Raw genomic sequence first — 22,348 nt, forward strand, 5'->3', positions numbered from 1 at the left:
GCCCTTCCCTCCTCCATCCATAACCAGCAATCCTCCTCTCTCCCCTCCCCTCCATTTCCAGCAATTTGTCCTCTCCCTGGGCCCCCATGTCCATCCTTGTCCCTCTCTGCCCTTCCCTCCTCCATCCATAGCCAGCAATCCTCCTCTCTCCCCTCCCCTCCATTTCCAGCAATTTGTCCTCTCCCTGGGCCCCCATGTCCATCCTTGTCCCTCTCTGCGCTTCCCTCCTCCTCCATCCATAGCCAGCAATCCTCCTCCCCTCCATTTCCAGCAATTTGTCCTCTCCCTGGGCCCCCATGTCCATCCTTGTCCCTCTCTGCCCTTCCCTCCTCCTCCATCCATAGCCAGCAATCCTCCTCCCCTCCATTTCCAGCAATTTGTCCTCTCCCTGGGCCCCCATGTCCATCCTTGTCCCTCTCTGCCCTTCCCTGCTGCATCCATAGCTAGCAATCCTCCTCTCTCCCCTCCCCTTTCAGCAATTTGTCCTCTCCCTGGGCCCTGCTGCTGCCCTCCCATCCATGCCCTCCCATCCATGCCTGTCAGCAATTCTCTCCCCTGCTCTGCCCTCTCCCCTCCTGTCCAATGATTTCTTCTCTCTCCCTGCCCTGCATCCATACATCGCCAACAATGCTGCTCTCCCCTACATGTGGCAGGCTGCAGCGTTTTTGCGAGGCAGCTCTGGCTCTCCCTCCTGCCTTCCTTGGTTCCCTCTCTGGCTCCCCGATCAGCAGCCCCCCCCCCCCCCCCCCGCGTGTTTTAACCTTTACGCGATGTCAATCAATGAAGAACGCACACCAGACTCGTTTCCAGCTTCTCTCTTCACACAGTATCCCGCCTTCAGCGTCAGCGATGATGCATTTCCTGTTCCCGCGAGGGCGGGATACTGTGTGAAGAGAGAAGCTGGAAACGAGTCTGGTGTGCGTTCTTCATTGATTGACATCGCGTAAAGGTTAAAACACGCGGGGGGAGGGGCTGCTGATCGGGGAGCCAGAGCGGGAACTAAGGAAGGAAGGAGGGAGAGCCCGAGCTGCCTCGCAAAAGCGCTACGCTTGTGAGGGCAGCAGGGACGTCCGAAGTCCACGATTGGGCTGGGGCGCCGGGGCGAGGGTAAGCACCGCGGCGGCGCCCTCCAGAGGTGGGCGCCCCCCTGCGGCGCTTACCTCGCTTACCGCATCGGCACGGCCCTGCCTCCACTGCCACAAAGCTCCAACAACTGACTACAAGGAGACACTGAACCTCCACTGCCACACAGCTCCAACAACTGACTACAAGGAGACACTGAACCTCCACTGCCACACAGCTCCAACAACTGACTACAAGGAGACACTGAACCTCCACTGCCACACAGCTCCAACAACTGACTACAAGGAGACACTGAACCTCCACTGCCACACAGCTCCAACAACTGACTACAAGGAGACACTGAACCTCCACTGCCACACAGCTCCAACAACTGACTACAAGGAGACACTGAACCTCCACTGCCACACAGCTCCAACAACTGACTACAAGGAGACACTGAACCTCCACTGCCACACAGCTCCAACAGCTGACTACAAGGAGACACTGAACCTCCACTGCCACACAGCTCCAACAGCTGACTACAAGGAGACACTGAACCTCCACTGCCACACAGCTCCAACAGCTGACTACAAGGAGACACTGAACCTCCACTGACACACAGCTCCAACAGCTGACTACAAGGAGACACTGAACCTCCACTGAGACAGGGAGTACTAACAGCTCACAAGCACTCTCTCTCACTCACTCACACACTCTCTCTCATTCACTCACTCACACACACACACACACACACACACACACACACACACACACACACAGAGACACCCAAGCACACACACACTAGCTGCTCACTCTCACACTCACTGTCTCTTTGGGAGGGCAGGGAACAGAGGACTGTGGCTTGACATGGGGTGAGGGAAGAGGACAGAGGAGGGTTGCTGGACATGGGGGGAGGACAGGGGACAGAGCAGACTTGCTACACATGGAGGTGAAATTTAAAAAACTCGCCCGTTTTAACGGGCTTAACGGCTAGTAAATAAATAAAACAGATTAATATGAAAACAGTGCCCCATTCAAACTTATTTGAAACTTCTTTACGTTGGACTGTCAGAACATGTGGAGGGGCATTTTTGATATGACGTCTAAATCTAAATTTGGACATTTTACACAAAACGTTCAAATTCTGAACAGGGAAGGTCATTTTCAAAAAAAGAAAAATGTCTGTCTTTTTTGTCGAAAATACTATGGACGTTTTTGTATTTTGAACGTTTTTGTTTTTTGCTCCATTTTGGGAAAAAAAAACTGTCCAAGTGCAAAACATCCAAAATCAAGCCATTGGGACATAGGCGGAGCCAGCATTTTTAGTAGACTGGTCCCCCTGACATCCCAGGACAGCAGTAGGGCACCCTAGGGGTCATTGCAGTGGACTTCATAAAATGCTCCCAGGTACACATCTGACCATTGCTCCCTTACTTTGTTTGCTGAGCCCACCCAAAACCCACTACCCCCAACTGTACACCACTACCATAGCCCTTACAGGTGAAGGGGGCACCTATATGTGGGTACAGTGGGTTTCTGGTGAGTTTTGGAGGGCCTGCAGGTTCCTCCACAATTGTAACGGATAGGGAGAGGTAGGAGGCTGGGTCCACCTGTCTGCAGTGCACTGCATCCGCCACTACTAGACTACTCCAGGGACCTGCATGCTATTCCGATGGACCTGGGTATAACATCTGAGGGTGGCACAGAGGCTGGCAAGTTATGCTTTTCATCACATTTTTGGGGGGTGGGAGGGGGTTAGTGACCACTGAGGGAATAAGGGGAGGTCATTCCTGATACCCTCCAGTGATCATCTGGTCATTTAGGGCACTTTTTTGTGCCTTATTCATAATGTAAACAGGTCTAGCTCAAAATGTCTAAGTTTTAGTCCTGGGCGTTTTTGTTTTGTTCCATTATGGCTGAAGTCTTAGGAACATATGTATGTAAGTGTTGCCATACTGGGACAGACCAAAGGTCCATCAAGCCCAGCATCCTGTTTCCAACAGTGGCCAATCCAGGTCACAAATACCTGGCAAGATCCCAAAAAAGTACAAAACATTTTATACTGCTTATCCCAGAAATAGTGGATTTTCCCCAAGTCCATTTAATAATGGTCTATGGACATAGGCACCCGGTATAAGAGGCTTGGGGAGGCTAAGCCTCCCCAGCCAGTCCGCTCTCTTTTTTTGCAGCGCCCCGCGGTGGTTTCTCCTTGCTCTCTCCCTCCCCTGCACGGGCTGTGTGACTCACTTCCGGGCTGGCAGGAGTTCCCTGCAGGGCGTCCCCCCCTCCCTTCCAAAATTTAAAAGTCACTCATCTTACCTCCTCGTCGGAGGAGTTACATCTGCCCTCATTTCCTGTTTACGCAAGGGTGGGACCAGAGCTCAGAGAGACCAAACGGAACAGCTCTGAGTTTCCTGCCTGCCCGCTTTTTCCTGGGCTGCTGCCGCAGATGTAACTCCTCCGACGAGGAGGTAAGATGAGTGACTTTTGAATTCGGAAGGAGGGAGATGGGGGGGCCGGCCTGGAACTGTGGGTGAGGGGGGGTCTGGAACTGGGAGGGGGAGGGGGGAGGGGCCTGGAACTCAGAGGCAGGGAGGGAGTCCTGGAACTCAGAGGGGGAGGGGAGGGGGCCTGGCCTGGAACTGGGAGAGTGAGAGGGGGGGCAGGAACTCAGAGGCAGGGAGGGAGGCCTGGAACTCAGAGGGGAGGGGAGGGGGCCTGGCCTGGAACTGGGAGAGTGAGAGGGGGGGCAGGAACTCAGAGGCAGGGAGGGAGGCCTGGAACTCGGAGGGAGGGACAGGGGAGACTGAGGGAGGGGGGTGCGGCAGGGGAATGCGCCACCTGTAAAAAAAAAAAGAAAAATTCAGCACCCCCAATCATTTTGAAAAGTTGGCTCCTAGGCCCTTGATCGGTAGTGATTGGAGAGGAGAGGGGTGGCAGAGAGATGATTAACAGACGGACTGTAGCTGAAGGTGCAGCAGTGCGGAGCTGAAGCTCCAGGCTCAGTTGTGCACTAAGAGATTGGATGAACGGTGGTCGGAGAAGGTGCCCATCGTTCTAGCAGGGCCGAAGGACACGGAGTAGCGCAGTCCGCCACCCGTGAGTACACAGTGCCTACTCCCACCAAAATCCCAAGCGGTCGTGGGACCTTATTTTGCGTCAGCTGCTTTTGAAGTGAAGCAAAAGTGCAACATGGGTGGCTCAGTTCACGCGAAGGATGAAATTTGTACAAAGTGAGGATAGCACACACATACACACACAAATAATTTATTCATGCACAGAAAGCGACCAGTTCAGTTTTCTTTCATGGGGGTTTGAGAGATGAAGGGACATTCATTTGATAATGGTGGAAAAAAGAATTGTTTCCTAGTTTGGGATCTACAGCTGGTTGACAGAACTTGAAACAAACATTAGTTTTGTTGCACCTATTTTGTACAGTTAAATATTTCTGTATTACAAAATGTAAAAATTCGTAATTGCCAAATGGAGGAGGGAAATCAATTTCTTGTGATTATAGAAATAATAGGCAAGTTTGATATAAGTTTGATTTAAGAAAATGGACACCTGAGTTACCCCAGACCAAGAAAATGTAGCAGAAAGGTACAGACGTTATTCTAAGGTGTATTAGGTTCTGCCCAGTGTAATATTTATGGTACAGTAAGGTTCTGAGTGTGTTTTTCCACAAAGTTGTGCATAGTGTTTTGCAGTTGAGCGATTGTGGTTAGTATATGCTTTGAGCAACCCCTTTATTCTTTGTCATATGATACATATCTAATATCTAAATTTAATAAATGGTATTAATTGTGACTTATTTGTACTTATTTTTTTTCTGTGTTAGGCAATTATGGATGTAAGCTCCACCCCTAACCCCGCCCCCTTTACCCTCCCCAAACAGTTGGGCCACCGACCGCCTATGTCTATGGACTTTTCCTTTAGGAAGCCGTCCAAACCTTTTTAAAACTCCGCTAAGCTAACCGCCTTTACCACATTCTCTGGCAACGAATTCCAGAGTTTAGTTACACATTGAGTGAAGAAAAATTTTTTGAAGCAAGAGTAATGTTTAAGGTGGCGGGTTTTGCAAGTAAAATAATTTTTGGTCAGGTACCTACATGCTTAATTGAGCTAATTATACTGCTGGATCCCAGGAAAGCATCTTGAATAATTGATCGTTATTTGTTTGGTTTTCCAAGCGTCAAAGGTGTATGCTTTTAAGAAACTTTTTGACAGTTCTCTTGTGTATCAGATTGCTTTGATATGGAAAAAACTTCCTGTATTTGTTAAACAGCACTACTCTTATTTTTCTTTTTGTAAAAGTTTGAAAAAGTATTTAGTTCAGAAATACTATTCTTATAAGGAGAGCTTGTTATGATGATGTATACTTATAGCCCGCTTCTCTCTCTAAATTTAGGTTCAGAGCGGGTTAACAATTACAACAAAAAGGACAACATTCAGTCCAGAACTGCAATGATAACTACTTACAACAAAAAAAAAGTTGCTATAATTTCATAACAAAAATTTTTTATCCAGGATTGCCTTACAACACTTGCTTGTTAAACTACCATCATGTTTTTTTAGATATCATGTTACTCAAAATCCTTGTATTACTAAATGTATATTTTCTTCTACATTTCCACTATTCACGATGTATTGTAAGCCACATTGAGCCTGCAAAGAGGTGGGAAAATGTGGGATACAAATGCAAATAAAATAAATAAATAAAAACAAATACGATTTCAACTGTTTATGAGAATGAGTATAGGAAGGACATAATCTAACTTCTACCGGAAGTATATTCCAAAGTTTTGATATTTGAAATTTAATAGACTTCTCCTGAAAACTTTTCAATTTAACACTTTTTTTAGGAGGGAAATTATAACATGATAGAGGTACAATTTCATTGATCACTAAAGTCACCCAACAAAGTGATTAATAATGTCAGATCAGTTGGACAGTGACCCTCTCAAATTTTAAAAGCAAGATAACATTTTGAAAGCTATTCATGCTTTCACCGGGAACCAGTGTAGATCAATCAACAACGGAGACACGTGATCAAATTTGGCTTTATAAAAAAATAAGCCTAGCTGCTGTGTTCTGAATCAACTGCAGTCTATGTAATTGCTTTTGATTGATTCCAATATACAAGGAATTACAGTAGTTCAGTTGTGATAAACTTAATAACTGCACTAGCAACTTAGTGTTTATGAATAAAATAAGAACAAACTAATCAAAGTTGTTGGAACTTGAAGAAACCACACTAGCAGAGTTGTGGTGTCTATATTAAGACGTCTATATTAGAAAAGGGGGAAAAGTCTCAACCAATGCGGCAACTATTATCCAAGAATTTTATTGCACACACAAAAAGTCATCAGCGACTAAAAAAACCCCTGTAAAAAAAAATCTGTTTACTTTTTTCATTTTTTTATTCTTAATTTTTTATTTTGTGCTTCACACAAATAGGCTCTAGTGATGTGTCCTTTCTTTCTGCCACATAATGATTTTTTATGAGATGCACACAACCACTTATCTTTGAAATGTCTGCTCCAGCTTGCGTGTTGATTCCAACGGTCCCGTTTCAATATTCTTCTTCAGGGAACCATACCGCAAGACCTTTGATATCAATGCTGGAGTCAAAAGCAAAAAATATTGTGTTACGAGTCCATATCGCACGTTGTAAAATGCACAAAGATCCCCCTGTACAAAAAATAGACATGTCCTCATGCTATTACCTTCATGCTGGAGATTACATCGACTGACATCAGCATTACTGGGCTGGGCTAGATTTAAATGTGCAGTGACCCAATCCCTGGCTGCCACGTCAATATTAGTCCCTCCCGGCCAACTGTTATTCGCCAATAGACTTTCCTCACCATCAGTACATACCTACCTTCTTTTAACCATCTCTTACAGAGCAATATAGTCACCCCCTCTGCTTTTTATTGTATGATGAATAACGCACTTACCCATCCACTCCTTTTTCAAATTTAGGTGCTCTGCATATGTGAGATGCATTTCCTTTCAGAATAATGTATCAATCGTCACACTTTATAATATTTTTCTCTTCATTGGAGAATGCAACCAGTCTACATTGAGTTGCTATTTAATTGTAATCCCCTTTCTTTTCCCTTGCTTCTCAATCATTATGACTATTTTCTCTGGAGATGAGCAGGGCAAAGGCAGGCACACTGTGTGGGGATGTCATCAGATGGATCTTGGGTGCCAGAGCTGCTCTCTAGCTGAAGAGAAGCTTTTGCTGCTTCTGAGCATGTGGAGACTCCTCTCCCTCTTCAATTTGTCATTTTCTGCACTCCAGACAAGTTGCACCTTTCTCCCTCTCCTCACAAAAAAAGAGCAAAACTGAAACCCAACAAAGAATAGATGAGAACTCATCCCCAGTCATATTCTTTTATTTATTTTTAAAAAGTTTGCATATGATTTCAGTGCTGCCTTCTCCCCGCCCAGATCAGATAACGCCAGGGGAGCTGACCACACATGCCAACACTTCCTCCAGTCTCTCTAGCCACCTGGAAGCAGACTCCATACCAGTGATAGCAGTGATTAAGAGAGTGCATGGCGAAAGTCTTTGGACCGTTGCTCCATTCTGATGCCACGAGCATTCACAGTAGAGCCAATGTTTTTAAAGCTGCCACATCTGAGCACAGAAACTTATCTTCCTGCCAGCAAAGGCTCCTCCTGTAAAGAAAAACACCTCTACTCAACCCCCTCAGGCTGTCCAGCTCCAGAGAGACTTTGGGGCCAAACCGGTGGAACAGCAAAAAGAACGCCAAAAAACACAAGCAAAAACATAAGTTAAAACTATATCCTTCTTTTCACCCAACATTGCCCTACAAATGGATGGCATACTCTCTAGATTAGGGACCTGATGCTCTTATGCTGAAAGTATCGCCACTTTGGCCCATGTCAATGCTGACTACTAAAAATTTGCACGGGTACATAATGTGGTCCCCATCCCCACCTGTCCCCTGTCAATTCTTTTCCGTTCCCATCCCATCCCCATTAAATTGCTAACATCCTGTCACCATCCCCAGTCAATTCTTTTCCATCCCACCCCCATTATATTGGTACCATCCCCTCTTGCATGGTTTTCTTTCCCATTCCTGTACTCAACCTGCATTTAAAAGATCTTTCAAATTTAAGCAAAACATAAAATGTTTTATAAATAAATTTAACACAAAACAGTAGGCATTATTTTGTTAAATATGCAGTAAAACCATATGTATTTATATTTATTTGTATTATTTTTTTGGATAATATGCTGTATGATCTAGCACGCTTGATGTAATCTACTTAGAACTATATCTGGTAATAGTGGAATATAAAAATTGTAACTGTATTAACATGGACTCCTCTTTCGATTTTTAGCTGAGGAGTTAGTGTTTCAAGTTTCTGAATCGAGGTGTTCATGGGGATGTAATCTGGTCCGCATCCCCTCCTGTCCCCATTCACTTTGGATCTGTCCCCCTCCCATCCCTGCAGTATTAATGACTGTTTTGTTACAAACATTCTGGATTCCCATTGACTTCCTATTGTCCCCATCCCTGTACAGACCTTTACTTACTACATAGTCCATGTTCATCTGTCATACCATCTGTAGATGATTTCAATGCTTTCCTCCTCCTCCTTACAGAAAGTTATAAAAACATGGAAACACAGAAAATAACGGCAGGTAAAGACCAAGAGGGCATATCTTCAAAATCTGTCCATTCATGGAAGCCCAATCCCAAGGGACAGTGCATCCTAATAAAGCTCAGCATTAGCCCAAGCCAGCAAAAAGATCAGGCCCCTCTGAAAAAGCATGGTCTAGATCTGATTCTGCTCAAGAGGAATAAAGGACACAAGCAATCTTTTCAGACATCCCCCAGGCATGCCCCATGCCTATCCTGCATCCACCGATCTCCTCACCTGCCCAGATTTCTACTTGGGACTCTTCATATATGGTTGTGCTTCATCTCTTCCTAATGTTTCTCCTACAAAACTCCACCGTAAGAACATAACATAAGCTGCCCTCATAGTTCACCAGGTCCTCCAAGATCTCTAGCTTAAGAACTGGCAGACCTTCTGTCGACCCAAGTGGCATCCGGACATGTAGATCTTAAATAAGAAAATATACTACACCTGGCCACATCCATTCTCAGCTTCCCCACCAACTGGTGGTCTCGGAGATGGCTCTCAAAAGATCCAAAACACTGAGGACGCAAGTTCTTTCCCAACAGGAAAGAATCAGTAGGCTCTCAACATCATAGGTCGGTAGATAAACCAAGGTGCCATGCTTACTTACAGCCTATGAGCTGCTGACCTCATTCATGCTCCTCTGGAGAATTGACAGAAGCAGCTATCTCATCTAGCACTTACAAGAATGTTTTCCATCAGCTTAGTTTCACTTATGACTTGTATGACACCACATCCTACACTTCAGCCATTTCTGCTGAGGTGTGTAGAATGGCATGGCTCTGAGCCTGCGGGCTCTGAAATGAGCTCTATGATCATCTTGCGGATGCTTCTTGCTTAGGTGACAACCTTTTTGGTGAAAGGTCATGCACTTTTCACATATCAAAGATCACGCTCCAGCAGTTCAGAAGCTCTTGACTTCAACCAATGAACAGCCTGCACTGTTCAAAGAAACCAATCCTCCAGCTACAAAACCCAACTCTTCCAACAGCCTTACTATCCCAGAAGGTGATTCCAGCCTTACCAATGGTTCACACAGCAAAATCAATCTGAGTTACCTTCAGCACCAGAGATATTGGAAACAGGAGCAACAGTTGTCCACCATGTCCACTGAGGGAAAAATGACCTCCAGTTTTTGACGCTTTACTGGTTAGAGGCAGAATCTGTTTTTTCAAAGAGGTTTGGCAATTCATCACAACAAGCAAATAGATGTTGGAAGATCATTGCCCAAGGGTACTGCATACATTTCCCCCACCCCCAACATAACCATCAGACTAGTCCTTCAGGATTTATTTTTTATTTTTGTATTTATTTTAAGATTTATATTCCACCTTGACCAAAGCAGGTTACAATTGCACATGCATAATTAAAAGTACACATACAGTCAATAACAATCCTTACAAAATCATGTTTCTTAAAGAGATTCTATCTGTCCAGCAAAACACCTACAAAACAGTGAGCATGTTAAAAATAATCTAAAGTTCTATACACCAACATCTTGCAGGTATTTGTGACCTGGATTGGCCACTGTTGGAAACAGGATGCTGGGCTTGATGGACATTTGGTCTGTCCCAGTATGGCAATTCTTATGTACTTATGCAATGCACAATGAACAATCTATCTGCAAGAGTATGATCCACATAAAGGGAATCTTTTTCTTCTAAAAAAGCTTTTACAAAGCAATGAGCCTTCAACAGTCTTTTAAATTGCTGCACATTCCCACAACATCTTAAATAGCCAGGAAGCTTGTTCCACAATAAAGGTGCTGCAGTACACAAGGCACAGTTCCGAGTCTCAGCATAATGACATGCTGTAGCAGACGTACCGCTCAATTGCTTCTACCATGCTAAGATTCTGGCCTCTGAACTGTAGTCCCTTTCAGTGCTCTGGAACTGGTTATCCCCCCCTCCTTGTACAAACAGGGTTTCTATTCCTGGTTCTTTCTTATCCCTGAAACATTAGGAGGCCTTCAGTACATTGTAGACCTAAGAGATCTAAACAAGTTTGTTTGAAAGGAAAAGTTCAAAATGAAATCTTTAGCCACCATCATACCACAACTCAACTCCAATGAATGACTCGCCTCTTTTCTACTTCAAGGGTGCGTGTATACGTGTACATGCTTTGTTCTTTCCTATCGAAAAATTGAGTTCTTTTCTTTCCTCCTATGTGTTTTGTAGATTGTACACCACTTTTTCCTGCCCAGTCAGTTAAAGAGATTTAGCAAGTTTCAATAAACTGTAAACAATAAACTACCCAGTCATCCTCAGAATTGGCATTTCCTGTGATTCACCTTCTAAACCATTGTTAACAATGTAGATTCTCTTCTCTTTTTTTTTTGCCTTCTTTCAGTACCTCGAATGTTCACCAACAGTCGTCTTGTGGTAGCCGCTAATCTTCTTAGACAAGGACACTTTGTCTTCCCTTATCTGGACAACTGGCTTGTAGACCATTCAACGTGTTCACAATACCACCCAAGCTGTAATAGAAACTCTCTGAAAGCTTGTCTTCCTCATTAACATGACAATATAAAGCCTGTCACTAAGCAGGCAGCCAGATTCTGTTTCCTGGAGGACAGGAAAAAGAAACTATAAACACTGTGTTCAAGCCTACAAAAATCATCCTGTACAACTGTGTGAAACATACTGCAAGTCCCTGGGACTCGTGATTGCAACTGTGCACATCATTCCAATTACATGACTGCACATATGTCCTCCTCAGTGGCATCTCAGTGCAACTAGGACCAGCATTGACAACCCCTATCCACAAGAGCCGTCCTCACCTCAACTGTCGAGAATCTCTGGACTGATGGCAGGGCAGGCTCAACCTCTCCCAATGACTGGTACAGCGAAGGGCGACTAAAATGATAGCGGGGATGGGACAACTTCCCTATGAAGAAAGACTAAGGAGGCTAGGGCTTTTCAGCTTGGAGAAGAGACGGCTGAGGGGAGACATGATAGAGGTATATAAAATAATGAGTGGAATGGAACAGGTGGAAGTGAAGCGTCTGTTCACGTTTTCCAAAAATACTAGGACTAGGGGGCATGCGATGAAACTACAGTGTAGTAAATTTAAAACAAATCGGAGAAAATATTTCTTCACCCAACGCATAAATAAACTCTGGAATTCGTTGCCAGAGAACGTGGTGAAGGCGGTTAGCTTAGCAGAGTTTAAAAAGTGGTTAGACTGTTTCCTAAAGGACAAGTCTATAAACCACTACTAAATGGACTTGGGAAAAATCCACAATTCCAGGAATAACATGTATAGAATGTTTGTACGTTTGGAAAGCTCGCCAGGTGCCCTTGGCCTGGATTGGCCGCTGTCGTGGACAGGATGCTGGGCTCGATGGACCCTTGGTCTTTTCCCAGTGTGGCATTACTTATGTCTGTTTCACATGCTGCCCTTCAACATAACTCACATCCGATGCCTCCACAACTGGATGGGGAGCGCATGTTCTCCACATATGCACCCAAGAACTATCTCTGCACATCAGTCATGTAGCGTTCAGGCCATTTATCTGGTCTTGTGAACCTGCCAGGAGTGTCTTTGCCATAAAAATACCCTCATAAGAACCAGCAACCACAGTGGCTCAGATTCCCTCTATTTTCCAAGAAGCAATCAGAGTCTGGAATCTCACACTTTCCTCCAAAGTGATCATCCAAGACACATACCTGCCATGGAAACAAAACCACATAGCAGATGCACTAAGTCACAAACAACCCACAGAGTCAGTGACTGTAGATCTTTGAATATTCAACACATGAAATGTCCCAGATATCGACCTGTTCACCATTGCAACAGAGACCACCATCTTTTATTCGCTTCAGCCAGCCAGCAACAGGTCTGTACGCAATGGCTCATCATCTCCTGGGAAAGAGATCTACTTTATGCTCTTCCATTCAGAAAGCATAGCAGAACAGAACCTCTCCGATCCTCATTGTACTTCACTAGCCTAGGCCAATCTGGTTCCCCAGGCTACTAACCCTGACCTCTAAACCACCAGTTCAATGGGACATCATCCTACTCCCACCTTAACTCAGCAAAGGTGACAACTGCTACAATCTGAAACTGCTTGCTCTGACAATCCGGATATTGAACTGCAGACACTTGCCAATCTCACATTTCCTCAGAAGACAAAATGGCCTTACCAATTAAAGTGGAAGTGGTTTCTGAATGGTGCACAGCTAATGCACTGACACTGTCACCTGTCCCCTGCTGGTAGTTTTGACATATCTTTTGTCCTCTCAAACATGGTTCTTCAGATCGCCTGAGTCTGGCTACATCTTTCAGCTATATTGTACCATATTATGATTATGTCAAGGGAAAACCCCTGTCCCTTCATTTTAATGTATCTTGCTTCATGAGAGACCTCGTTAACACAAGACCATCTCTCTGACCGCTTCACCCACAATGGGTTCTCATTCTAGTTCTTGTCAAACTGACTGAAACTCCATTTGAGCCTTCGTGTCAAGTATCCCTCAAGTATATCACTTAGAATGCTGTTTTCCCCATAGCCATTATGCCAGCGGGCTGAGTGAGTGAATTACAGGCCCTAGTACGCTAACACTCGTACACACAATTTTTCCCCATCGAGTAGTCCTTTGAATGCATGTCAAGTTTTTCCCAAACGTTGTATCGGATTTTCACATCAACCACTCCATTGTCTTCCCAGTCTTTTTTCTGAAGCCACAGTCCGTCCAGCAGAATATACCCTGGACTACAGAAGAGCCCGTCTTAATTACTTACAAGCCACAAAGGATTTGTAAAACTTTTGTCTCCTTTATATAGGGAACACCAGTGGCCTAGCAAACTATCTCCAACTGGATTTCTAACTGCATTAACTTCTGCTACTGTCAGGCTAACATGCCCTCCACTGACAGAATGACGGTCCACCACCTCAGGGCCAAGGCTGCCTCTAAAGCCAAGCTCCACTTTACTTGACCTTTGCAAAGCAGCAACTTGTTCTTCTGTCATGCTTTCACCAGACATTACTGTTTTGAATCCTCATTCCTCAGAGACAGTGCTTCTGGACAAGCAGTTCTTCATAACCAGTTTACATTTCAGAGTTGCTCTAATCACTGACCATCCTTCATCTAATCCGGGTTGTCTCCAAGGAGCAAAGCTGTGTGATCCTTAGCTATGCATTCACCTTTCAGTGTAGCTGCATTCCCCTACCGTGTCAGAGTTGCTTACATGTAATGGGGGTCCTCAGTAGACAGCAGGGTAACATAGACACACGTTCCCACCCTCCTTCCCTTCCATGCACTATGACAGTAAGAGACACTGAAAAGAGCAGAGGAGGGGAGCTGAGATTAGTGTTAGAATGCCCACGCATGCTCATGGGAGCCCATTCAAAGCCTTTCTTGGGCTTTGGGAGAGCATCACCACCTCTGGGAGCAGTTGGGATGACGTAACTCATTCCTATGCCATCTACGGAGATCCTCAATTACAGGTAAGCAACTCTGCCTTCTGAGTACTACAGTTTCTCTACTTTGCTTTTTTGCTTGCTCACATTCCTTACCATTAACCCTTGCTGAGTCTATCTAATCTCTTCAGAATGACTGTGCTCCTGCTCATAGTTCTTGCTCTGTATTTGCAGACTCCACACATCACCTTTACTCTGTATATGCTCATCTCACCTGTTATACCATTCTTATACTTTAGTTGCCAGTCTTCCTTGAAATGAATGCCAATATCAAAAAGGACAGAAGAAGTAACAGACCAGAAAGGAAAGATAATACTGGAAGAAGGGAGGGATACAGAGAACAACCAACTATCTACCAATACCTGTGACATAAACATGAGACCCATAGAGTTAAGGAAACGCCTGAGAAAACAAATGGGCTTTAAGAAGTCATCAAAAACAAGGGACAAGAGCTCCGACTTCAGAGAGGGGGGGGGGTAACGACAGATGGGAATCAAATGCAGAACAAAGCTCAAGTGCAGGGCAGTAAGGAATAATTAGGTTGGCCAAATATGGATACATGCACTTCACTCATTTTCATGCATTACCATCTCAGACATTGCTCTCACTTTCTGAGCAATCTCTTTGAATTCTGAGGTCCTGTCAGATCCCCTCAGAAACACCTGTCTTCTTTTCTCACCCACCGCTTTCTGCTGCCCTCACACAGACATGAATTCTCCAGTACTTGCTGGACTCTAACCCGTGTTGATGAAAAGACCCCCATCCCTTAAGCATTCCAAACTCGTGTAAGATTACATTTCTTGCCTACCCTTTTCTTCCTTTATCCCATCACAGTCAAGTATACAGATCGTTCCCTGCCCCCCCCCCCCCCCCACCAGCAACCCAATACTAGCTACAGTGACTTAGATGTGCCCCTCCTCAAGTTTAGATCTTTTTTTCATGTATTTTCCCAAGCGTGATTGCATTCCTTTTTTTCTAATTCCTCAGGTTATGACTGTCCCACGACTGAGGGGATCTTTGACTATGCAGCAGCAGTGGGAGGTGCCACTATTACAGCAGCACAGTGCCTGATGGATGGCAAGTGTAAAGTAGCCATTAATTGGCCTGGAGGCTGGCATCATGCAAAGAAGTAAGAACAAGCAATACTCTGTCACCTTTTGTGCATGCTATCCCAATAGTACATTTCAGGGGTGGAAAGATTTAGATACTACCACACATGAACCCCAAGAACTCAACAGGGTTAAGTTAGTGTCCAGAGTTAGGTTAGTGTTCACTCTGGATCCTATCTTCTCAGAGAGCAGAGATTTGGTTCTCCCTGGGTCATACCTGTTACTGAGTGTTTGTGTGTTAACTGTGCTATGGCAAGATGGTCCCCAGATTGGGACACCTAACAGTTCTATCATAGCATCACTTGAATCAGTCCTCTTCAGTTCTTCTGACTGCCAGTAGAGGGCAATGTAGATCAAGAGAAGGTTTTCCAAAGCAAGTTTCTAACTGAGGGCCAGATGCACTAAACTTAACGAGCCAGCAACCTGGTTTTTAAACCAGTTCTAGCCAGTCTAGCGAGCAAGTAGTAAAACAAGACATGCACAAAAGGGTTCTCCGAGCCATTGGTAGCAGCTAATGAAAACGTTGGGGCTACTGTGAGCAGGACCCATGCAGAGGAGGATGCCCATCGCAAAAATCGGAAGATAAAAAAAACATCCAAGTGCTTGTCAGGGACGTCCTTTCAAGTGCCTAACACTTGGACATCCTTCACTCAAAAAAAAAAAAAAAAAAGGACATCCCTGACGAGCACTTGGACATTTTTTTCTTCAGATTTTGTGGTTGGTGTCCTTCTCTTGGATGTGTTTTTCTTACGACTAAGGTGCCCAAAATGACCACCACCGGAGAGAATCTGGGATTGGGACATGCGTGGACGTCCAAATCAAAACTATTTGGACGTCCCTTTCAATTATGCCCCTCCAGGTCTCTCTCAGCCAATCCCAGCGCGTTTAGCTGTCACTGGTGTCAGCTAAGCGCGCTGTGATTGGCTGAGACAGACCTAGAGGGGCATAATCGAAAGGGACGTCCAAATAGTTTTGATTTGGGCGTCCCGATCCCCAATTCTCTCTTTTTAGGGTCTCGCTCTCTCCTTCTGCTGCACAAAATGCCCGGCAATTTATTGACAGCTATTATACACGCAGCTTGTCTGCGTGTATGAAGCCATCTTTGCCATCTTTGGTATGCTGGCTGCTCTGTGCATGCTCAGCTGGCCGACTGGCTTTCTCTCCTTAGGAAGGAAATCGCGTGCAAATGAGCTAACAGCAAGCAGCTCATTTGCATGCGATTTCCTTCATGCATGCCCGTTTTTTACCGATTCGCTAAGGGTAAGGGAAGGGCTCTTTCTGTGGAGTTAGTGTTTCTGGCTCTGAGGAACACAGCAGGAAACTGGACCAGCAATATCATACCTCAGAGTTTTGAAATGTAACATTGTGAAAATTAATTAGAGTTCTTTTTGTGGTTACATATTCAATACTACTACTACTATTTAGCATTTCTAAAGTGCTACAAGGCGTACGCAGCGCTGCACAAACAGAAGAAAGACAGTCCCTGCTCAAAGAGCTTACAATCTAATAGACAAAAAATAAAGTAATCAAATCAATTAATGTGTACAGGAAGGAGGAGAGGAGGGTAGGTGGAGGCGAGTGGTTACGAGTCAAAAGCAATGTTAAAGAGGTGGGCTTTCAGTCTAGATTTAAAGGTGGCCAAGGATGGGGCAAGACATAGGGGCTCAGGAAGTTTATTCCAGGCGTAGGGTGCAGCGAGACAGAAGGCGCGAAGTCTGGAGTTGACAGTAGTGGAGAAGGGAACAAATAAGAAGGATTTATCCATGGAGCGGAGTGCATGGGAAGGGGTGTAGGGAAGGACGAGTGTGGAGAGATACTGGGGAGCAGCAGAGTGAGTACATTTATAGGTTAGTAGAAGAAGTTTGAACAGGATGCAAAAACAGATAGGGAGCCAGTGAAGTGACTTGAGGAGAGGGGTAGTATGAGTAAAGCGACCCTGGCGGAAGACGAGACGGGCAGCAGAGTTTTGAACCGATTGGAGAGGGGAGAGGTGACTAAGTGGGAGGCCAGCAAGAAGCAGATTGCAGTAGTCTAAACGAGAGGTGACAAGGGTGTGGATGAGGGTTTTGGTAGTGTGTTCGGAAAGAAAGGGGCGGATTTTACAGATGTTGTAAAGAAAGAAACGACGGGTCTTGGCGATCTGCTGGATATGAGCAGAGAAGGAGAGAGAAGAGTCAAAGATGACCCCAAGGTTTCGAGCTGAGGAGACAGGGAGAATGAGAGAGCCATCAACAGAAATAGAAAACGGGGGGAGCGGGGAGGTGGGTTTGGGGGGAAAAATGAGAAGCTCGGTTTTGGTCATGTTTAATTTCAGGTGGCGTTGAGACATCCAGACAGCAATGTCAGACAAGCACGCTGAAACTTTGGTTTGGATGCAAGGTGAGATATCAGGGGTAGAAAGGTAGATTTGGGAGTCATCAGCATAGAGATGGTAGGAAAAGCTATGGGATGAGATTAATGAACCAAGGGAAGAAGTGTAGATAGAAAGAGGAGGGGACCAAGAACAGAACCCTGAGGTACGCCGACAGGCAGAAGGATAGAAGTAGAAGAGGATCCACCAGAGTGAACACTAAAGGTGCGGAGGGAGAGGTAGGAAGAGAACCAGGAAAGGACAGAGCCCTGGAATCCAAGTGAGGACAGGGTATCGAGAAGTATGCTGTGATCGACAGTGTCAAAAGCAGCGGAAAGATCAAGAAGAATGAGGATGGAATATTGACCTCTGGATTTAGCCAGTAATAGGTCATTGGAGACTTTAGTAAGCGCAGTGGCGGCCAAAAAATAAAACAGGATGCTAGGACTTATTAGGTAAGGGATACAAAATAAGACCAAGGATACTGTAATGCCTCTGTATTGCATTATGGAGCAACCTCACCTTGAGTATTGTGTTCAATTCCGTTACCATATCTCAAAAAAGATATAGTGAAATTAGAAAAGGGTCAACGAAGTGTGACCAAAATGTTAAAGGGGATGGAACTTCTCCCATATGAGGAAAGGCTAAATAGTTTAGGGCTCTTCAGCTTGGAAAAGAGATGGCTGTGGGGGCATATGATTGAGGTGTACAAAATCCTGAGTGGTGTAGAGTGAGTAAGTGAATGAATTTTTTTTTTTTACTCCTTCAAAAAGTGCAAAGAGTAGGGAACACTCAATGAAGTTATATGCAAATACTTTAAAAACAAACAGGAGGAAATATTTTTTCACTCAATGAATAGTTAAGATCTGGAACTTGTTGCCAGAGGATGTGGTGACAGTGGTTAGTGTATCTGGGTTTTAAAAAGGTTTGGAATAGTTCCTGGAGGAAAAGGTGCATAGTCTGCTATTGAGATAGACATGGGGATTCCACTGCTTGTCCTCGGATTGGTAGCATGGAATCTTACTACTATTTGGGTTTCTGCCAGGTGCTTGTGATCTGGATTAGCCACTGTTGGAAGCAGGATACTGGGCTAGACGGATCATTGGTCTGACCCAGTATGGCTGCTCTTATGTTCTTATCCATAACTGCTGTCAGCTTGTTGGGAAACACAGGTACCTATTCTCTTGACTTTACCCGTGAGCAATATGTAGGTTGTCTATGTAAGAAGACTCAAGATCAGGTTAGTGTTCTTAACACTGGTACTACACAGGCAGGGATAAGCTTTGATGGGGGTCCTCCTTTATTTAAACATTCACTATCTTTGGGTCCTGTTCCAGTCCCTTTGAGTAAATTGACCTCTTTTATGCCACCGTAAAGTCTTGACAGGTATGTATCCTCTTCTAATTCCACATCCTTGTCAGTTAATACAAACCCAGCCTCAGTTTCTGAGAAGTTAGTTCCCTTCTTATCGGCTGTTGTTCTACATTTGATTAATTAAAGTTTATTATAAAGCATAATGCCCTCATTCTGTAAGGAGTCTGCAATGTGCCCTTTACTTAAAAACAAAAAAAAAAAATCCAACCTTAATCCAAATGCCATATCCCATTTCTAGTCTTCCTTTCCTGGCTAAACATACAAATATTGTTTCCTCCCAGGCAGGAGCATAGCACTAAATCGGTCCTTGTAGCCAAGTTGAACAAAGTCTATATGAACCTGGAAAGTAAGAAGGATGTCCTTCTAGTCCAATTAGACTTAAGTTCCACTTTTGATATTGTCAAACATAACAATCTTCTTACAAGATGTGAAGAGTTGTGAGTGACAGGCATACAGCCAGTGCCATTGAGAGACAGAGCCGGGCCTGGAGCAGGGCCGCAGCCCCCCCCCCCCCCCCCCCCCCCCCCCCGCTGCAATTCCACATACCTTGGCTGGCGGGGGTCCCCAGGCCCTGCCAGCAAAATTAGCCTTCCTCGAGCGCAGTTCTTTACTCCACCACATTGACTACCCTGCACCTGCCGCTGCTTTTTCCTTCATGTCACACATGCTTCATTTCATCAAAACCGAGCATGTGCGGTGTGAGGGGAAAAGCAGCTGCAGGGCAGGCAATGTGGCGGAGTGAAGAAAGCGCTGGAGGAAGGCGGCTTCTGCTGGTGGGGCCTGGGGACTCCCACCAGGCTAAAAAGAGGCCCCAAAGCCCTGTGTCTGCTCCTTCCCAGCCTCTAAGAGGGGCCCAGTGCCGGAGTTTTCTCTCTCCTGCTCCTGTCAGGAGCAGGAGAGAGGGAAAGAGAGACCCCGGCACCGGGGCCCCCCTTGGAGGCTGGGAAGGAGCAGACACAGGGCTTCAGGGCCTCTTTTTTAGCTGGCGGGGGTCTTGCCCCCCCTCTCGGCAGCCCTACCCTACTGCTTTTGAATGGTTTAAATCCTATTTCATCTATGTACGTTTAGAGACAGATTTTATAAAGGACAAAAAGGGAATTCACATTTCCAAGACAGGACATGTGGGATTCTCACACTTTTTTTACAAGAGAGTCTAAAAACATAGAGCTTCTTGTGAAATAGGAGCAGGGCACATGTTACAGCCCCTCCACATCCAGAGGGAGCAGCAATTTCAGAATTCTGCATATGGGGGGAAGGAGGGAAATGTAATCCCTCCTCCCGCCCATATAGACATGGGAGCAGCATTCTAAAATTACTGCTCTCTCACCAAATGGTGCTGTCCCCTATGTCCCCCATACCAAGAATGTTCCACGCTTCCCTCGGCACGCTTGATGCACATGACCGCTGACGTCTCTGCCACTGACTCGGGGAGCACTAGGGGATCCTCAAACATTCATGGCGTGCACAACTTCCTTCTGGCTGCGGGCGGATTCCCTGACGTTAGATGCCTTCCCCATTTAGAGACTGAGTGGCCAGCGTTCCAGTGCCTCAGCTATTTTTTGCTACAGCTCTCTGCTGCGTGTCTGACTCGCCTTCTGTCTGTCTGAATCCTGCCTGAACCTGACTCTGACCTCTGCTAGTCACCTGCCTGAACCTGACTCTGACCTCTGCTAGTCACCTGCCTGAACCTGACTCTGACCTCTGCTAGCCACCTGCCTGAACCTGACTCTGACCTCTGCTAGTCACCTGCCTGACTCTGACCTCTGCTAGTCACCTGCCTGAACCTGACCTCTGCTAGTCACCTGCCTGAACCTGACCTCTGCTAGTCACCTGCCTGAACCTGACTCTGACCTCTGCTAACCATCTTCCTGAACCTGACTCTGACCTCTGCTAGCCGCCTGCCTGAACCTGTAAGCCTGAACCAGAGTCTGACCTCTGGGAGTCGCCTGCCTGAACCTGTAAGCCTGAACCAGACTCTGAACTGACTGACTTCTGGGAGTCGCCTGCCTGAACCTGTAAGCCTGAACCAGACTCTGACTTCTGGGAGTCACCCATCTTAGACCGTTAGCTTGAACCTGACATTTTCCATCGTTGCTGCCCACCTGTACTGTACAGCCAGTCCTGGACCCTACTCTTTGGCTGCTGTCATAATTCAGTCTTTTGCCTCTGCCGTTTGACCTGCAACCTGCTTCTGGTGCCATTCCCAGTAGTCTCTTCCTGCCCTGGGTGCTGTCGGCTGCCAGCACCCCAGGGGCTCGACCGCTGGGGAACAGTGGTCACAGGTGAAGCACTGGGCTTCAAGACTGCTGTTTCTGGAACTAAACTCACGCTCACTGGCTTGTTACTTCTGGTCCCGGAACAACCCAATGGCTCAGAACTGCTGGTAGTCACACGATTGTCGTGACCCCATGACAAGCTTTGTGTGAGGATTCGTTGTCGGGTGTACAGGCTTTTTGGTAAGCCAGATGAATTTAAAAGAATGGATGTCAGACCTTAAATCCACTATAGTGAGCCTTAGACAAGAGCTCCAGACAGATGTGGCTGGTTTACATTAAAAAATTGATGACATGGGACATCAACGTAATGATTTTGAGGCGCGGGTTATTCAACACAACCAAGATGTGATCGATTTGCATAAGCGGGCAGATAATTTGGATAGTAAATATGAGGATCTCCTGGCCAAGGACTGACTGGACTGGACTGGACTGGACTGACTGACTGGAGGATGGTGAAAATCGAGCACATAGAGATAATATGTGTGCATGTGGAGTCCCAGAAGTGCTGCAGGAGCAGGATATGGTGGACATCATGGTGCAAATTTGCCACCAGTTTCTCCTTGCAGTGGATCAATCTGCAGATTTGCCACCTATTGATTTTGAAAGAGTTCATCAGGCTTTGGGACCTAAGCCAGTAGGTCAGCTGCTCGACATCATTGTGTGCTTTCTTCATTTTCCTATCAAGGAATGTGTCTTCCAAGCAGCCCGTAAAGTGGGCCACATACTTATGGATGGAGTTAAAGTTGAGCTTTTTGCAGACATTTCAGCTATCACCCTGCGCAGACACAGGGAATTTTGCTGTGTCACAAGATGCCTGGCAGATCATAAAGTGAAGTACCACTGGCTATATCCCTTTAGCCTTTCCTTTGGCTTAAACAATTAGCTGGTTAAGTGTCCTCAAAATCTGAGGCAGTGGCCTTTTTAAAGGAGGCCAAATTGTGGTGTGAGTACTTTGAAGATACCTCAGGGACTAGTGTTTCTGAGCGACCCCTAGTCAGCCAGCGATGGAGGAGGGATGACTAGAGGAGCTGATTGCAGTGTAGCTCCATGGCCACTAATCAGCTGAATT

The 22,348-nt window shown here is 45.7% G+C and overlaps 1 protein-coding gene across 3 annotated transcripts in view; it reads left to right on the forward strand.

Annotated features, from left to right (window-relative positions):
• Positions 1 to 22,348, forward strand: part of HDAC8 (histone deacetylase 8) — a 235,224-nt gene that overhangs the window by 25,156 nt on the left and 187,720 nt on the right. For all 3 annotated transcript variants that reach the window (XR_003942884.1, XM_030210243.1, XM_030210244.1), the window contains exon 4: positions 15,158 to 15,299. Coding sequence is in view for 2 of the 3 variants with exons in the window: in XM_030210243.1 (XP_030066103.1) it covers positions 15,158 to 15,299 (142 nt within the window). In the remaining variant the exon portion in view is untranslated. The remainder of the gene's footprint in view (positions 1 to 15,157; positions 15,300 to 22,348) is intronic.

Source organism: Microcaecilia unicolor, chromosome 7 (genome assembly GCF_901765095.1).
Source record: "Microcaecilia unicolor chromosome 7, aMicUni1.1, whole genome shotgun sequence".
Taxonomy (NCBI): domain Eukaryota; kingdom Metazoa; phylum Chordata; class Amphibia; order Gymnophiona; family Siphonopidae; genus Microcaecilia; species Microcaecilia unicolor.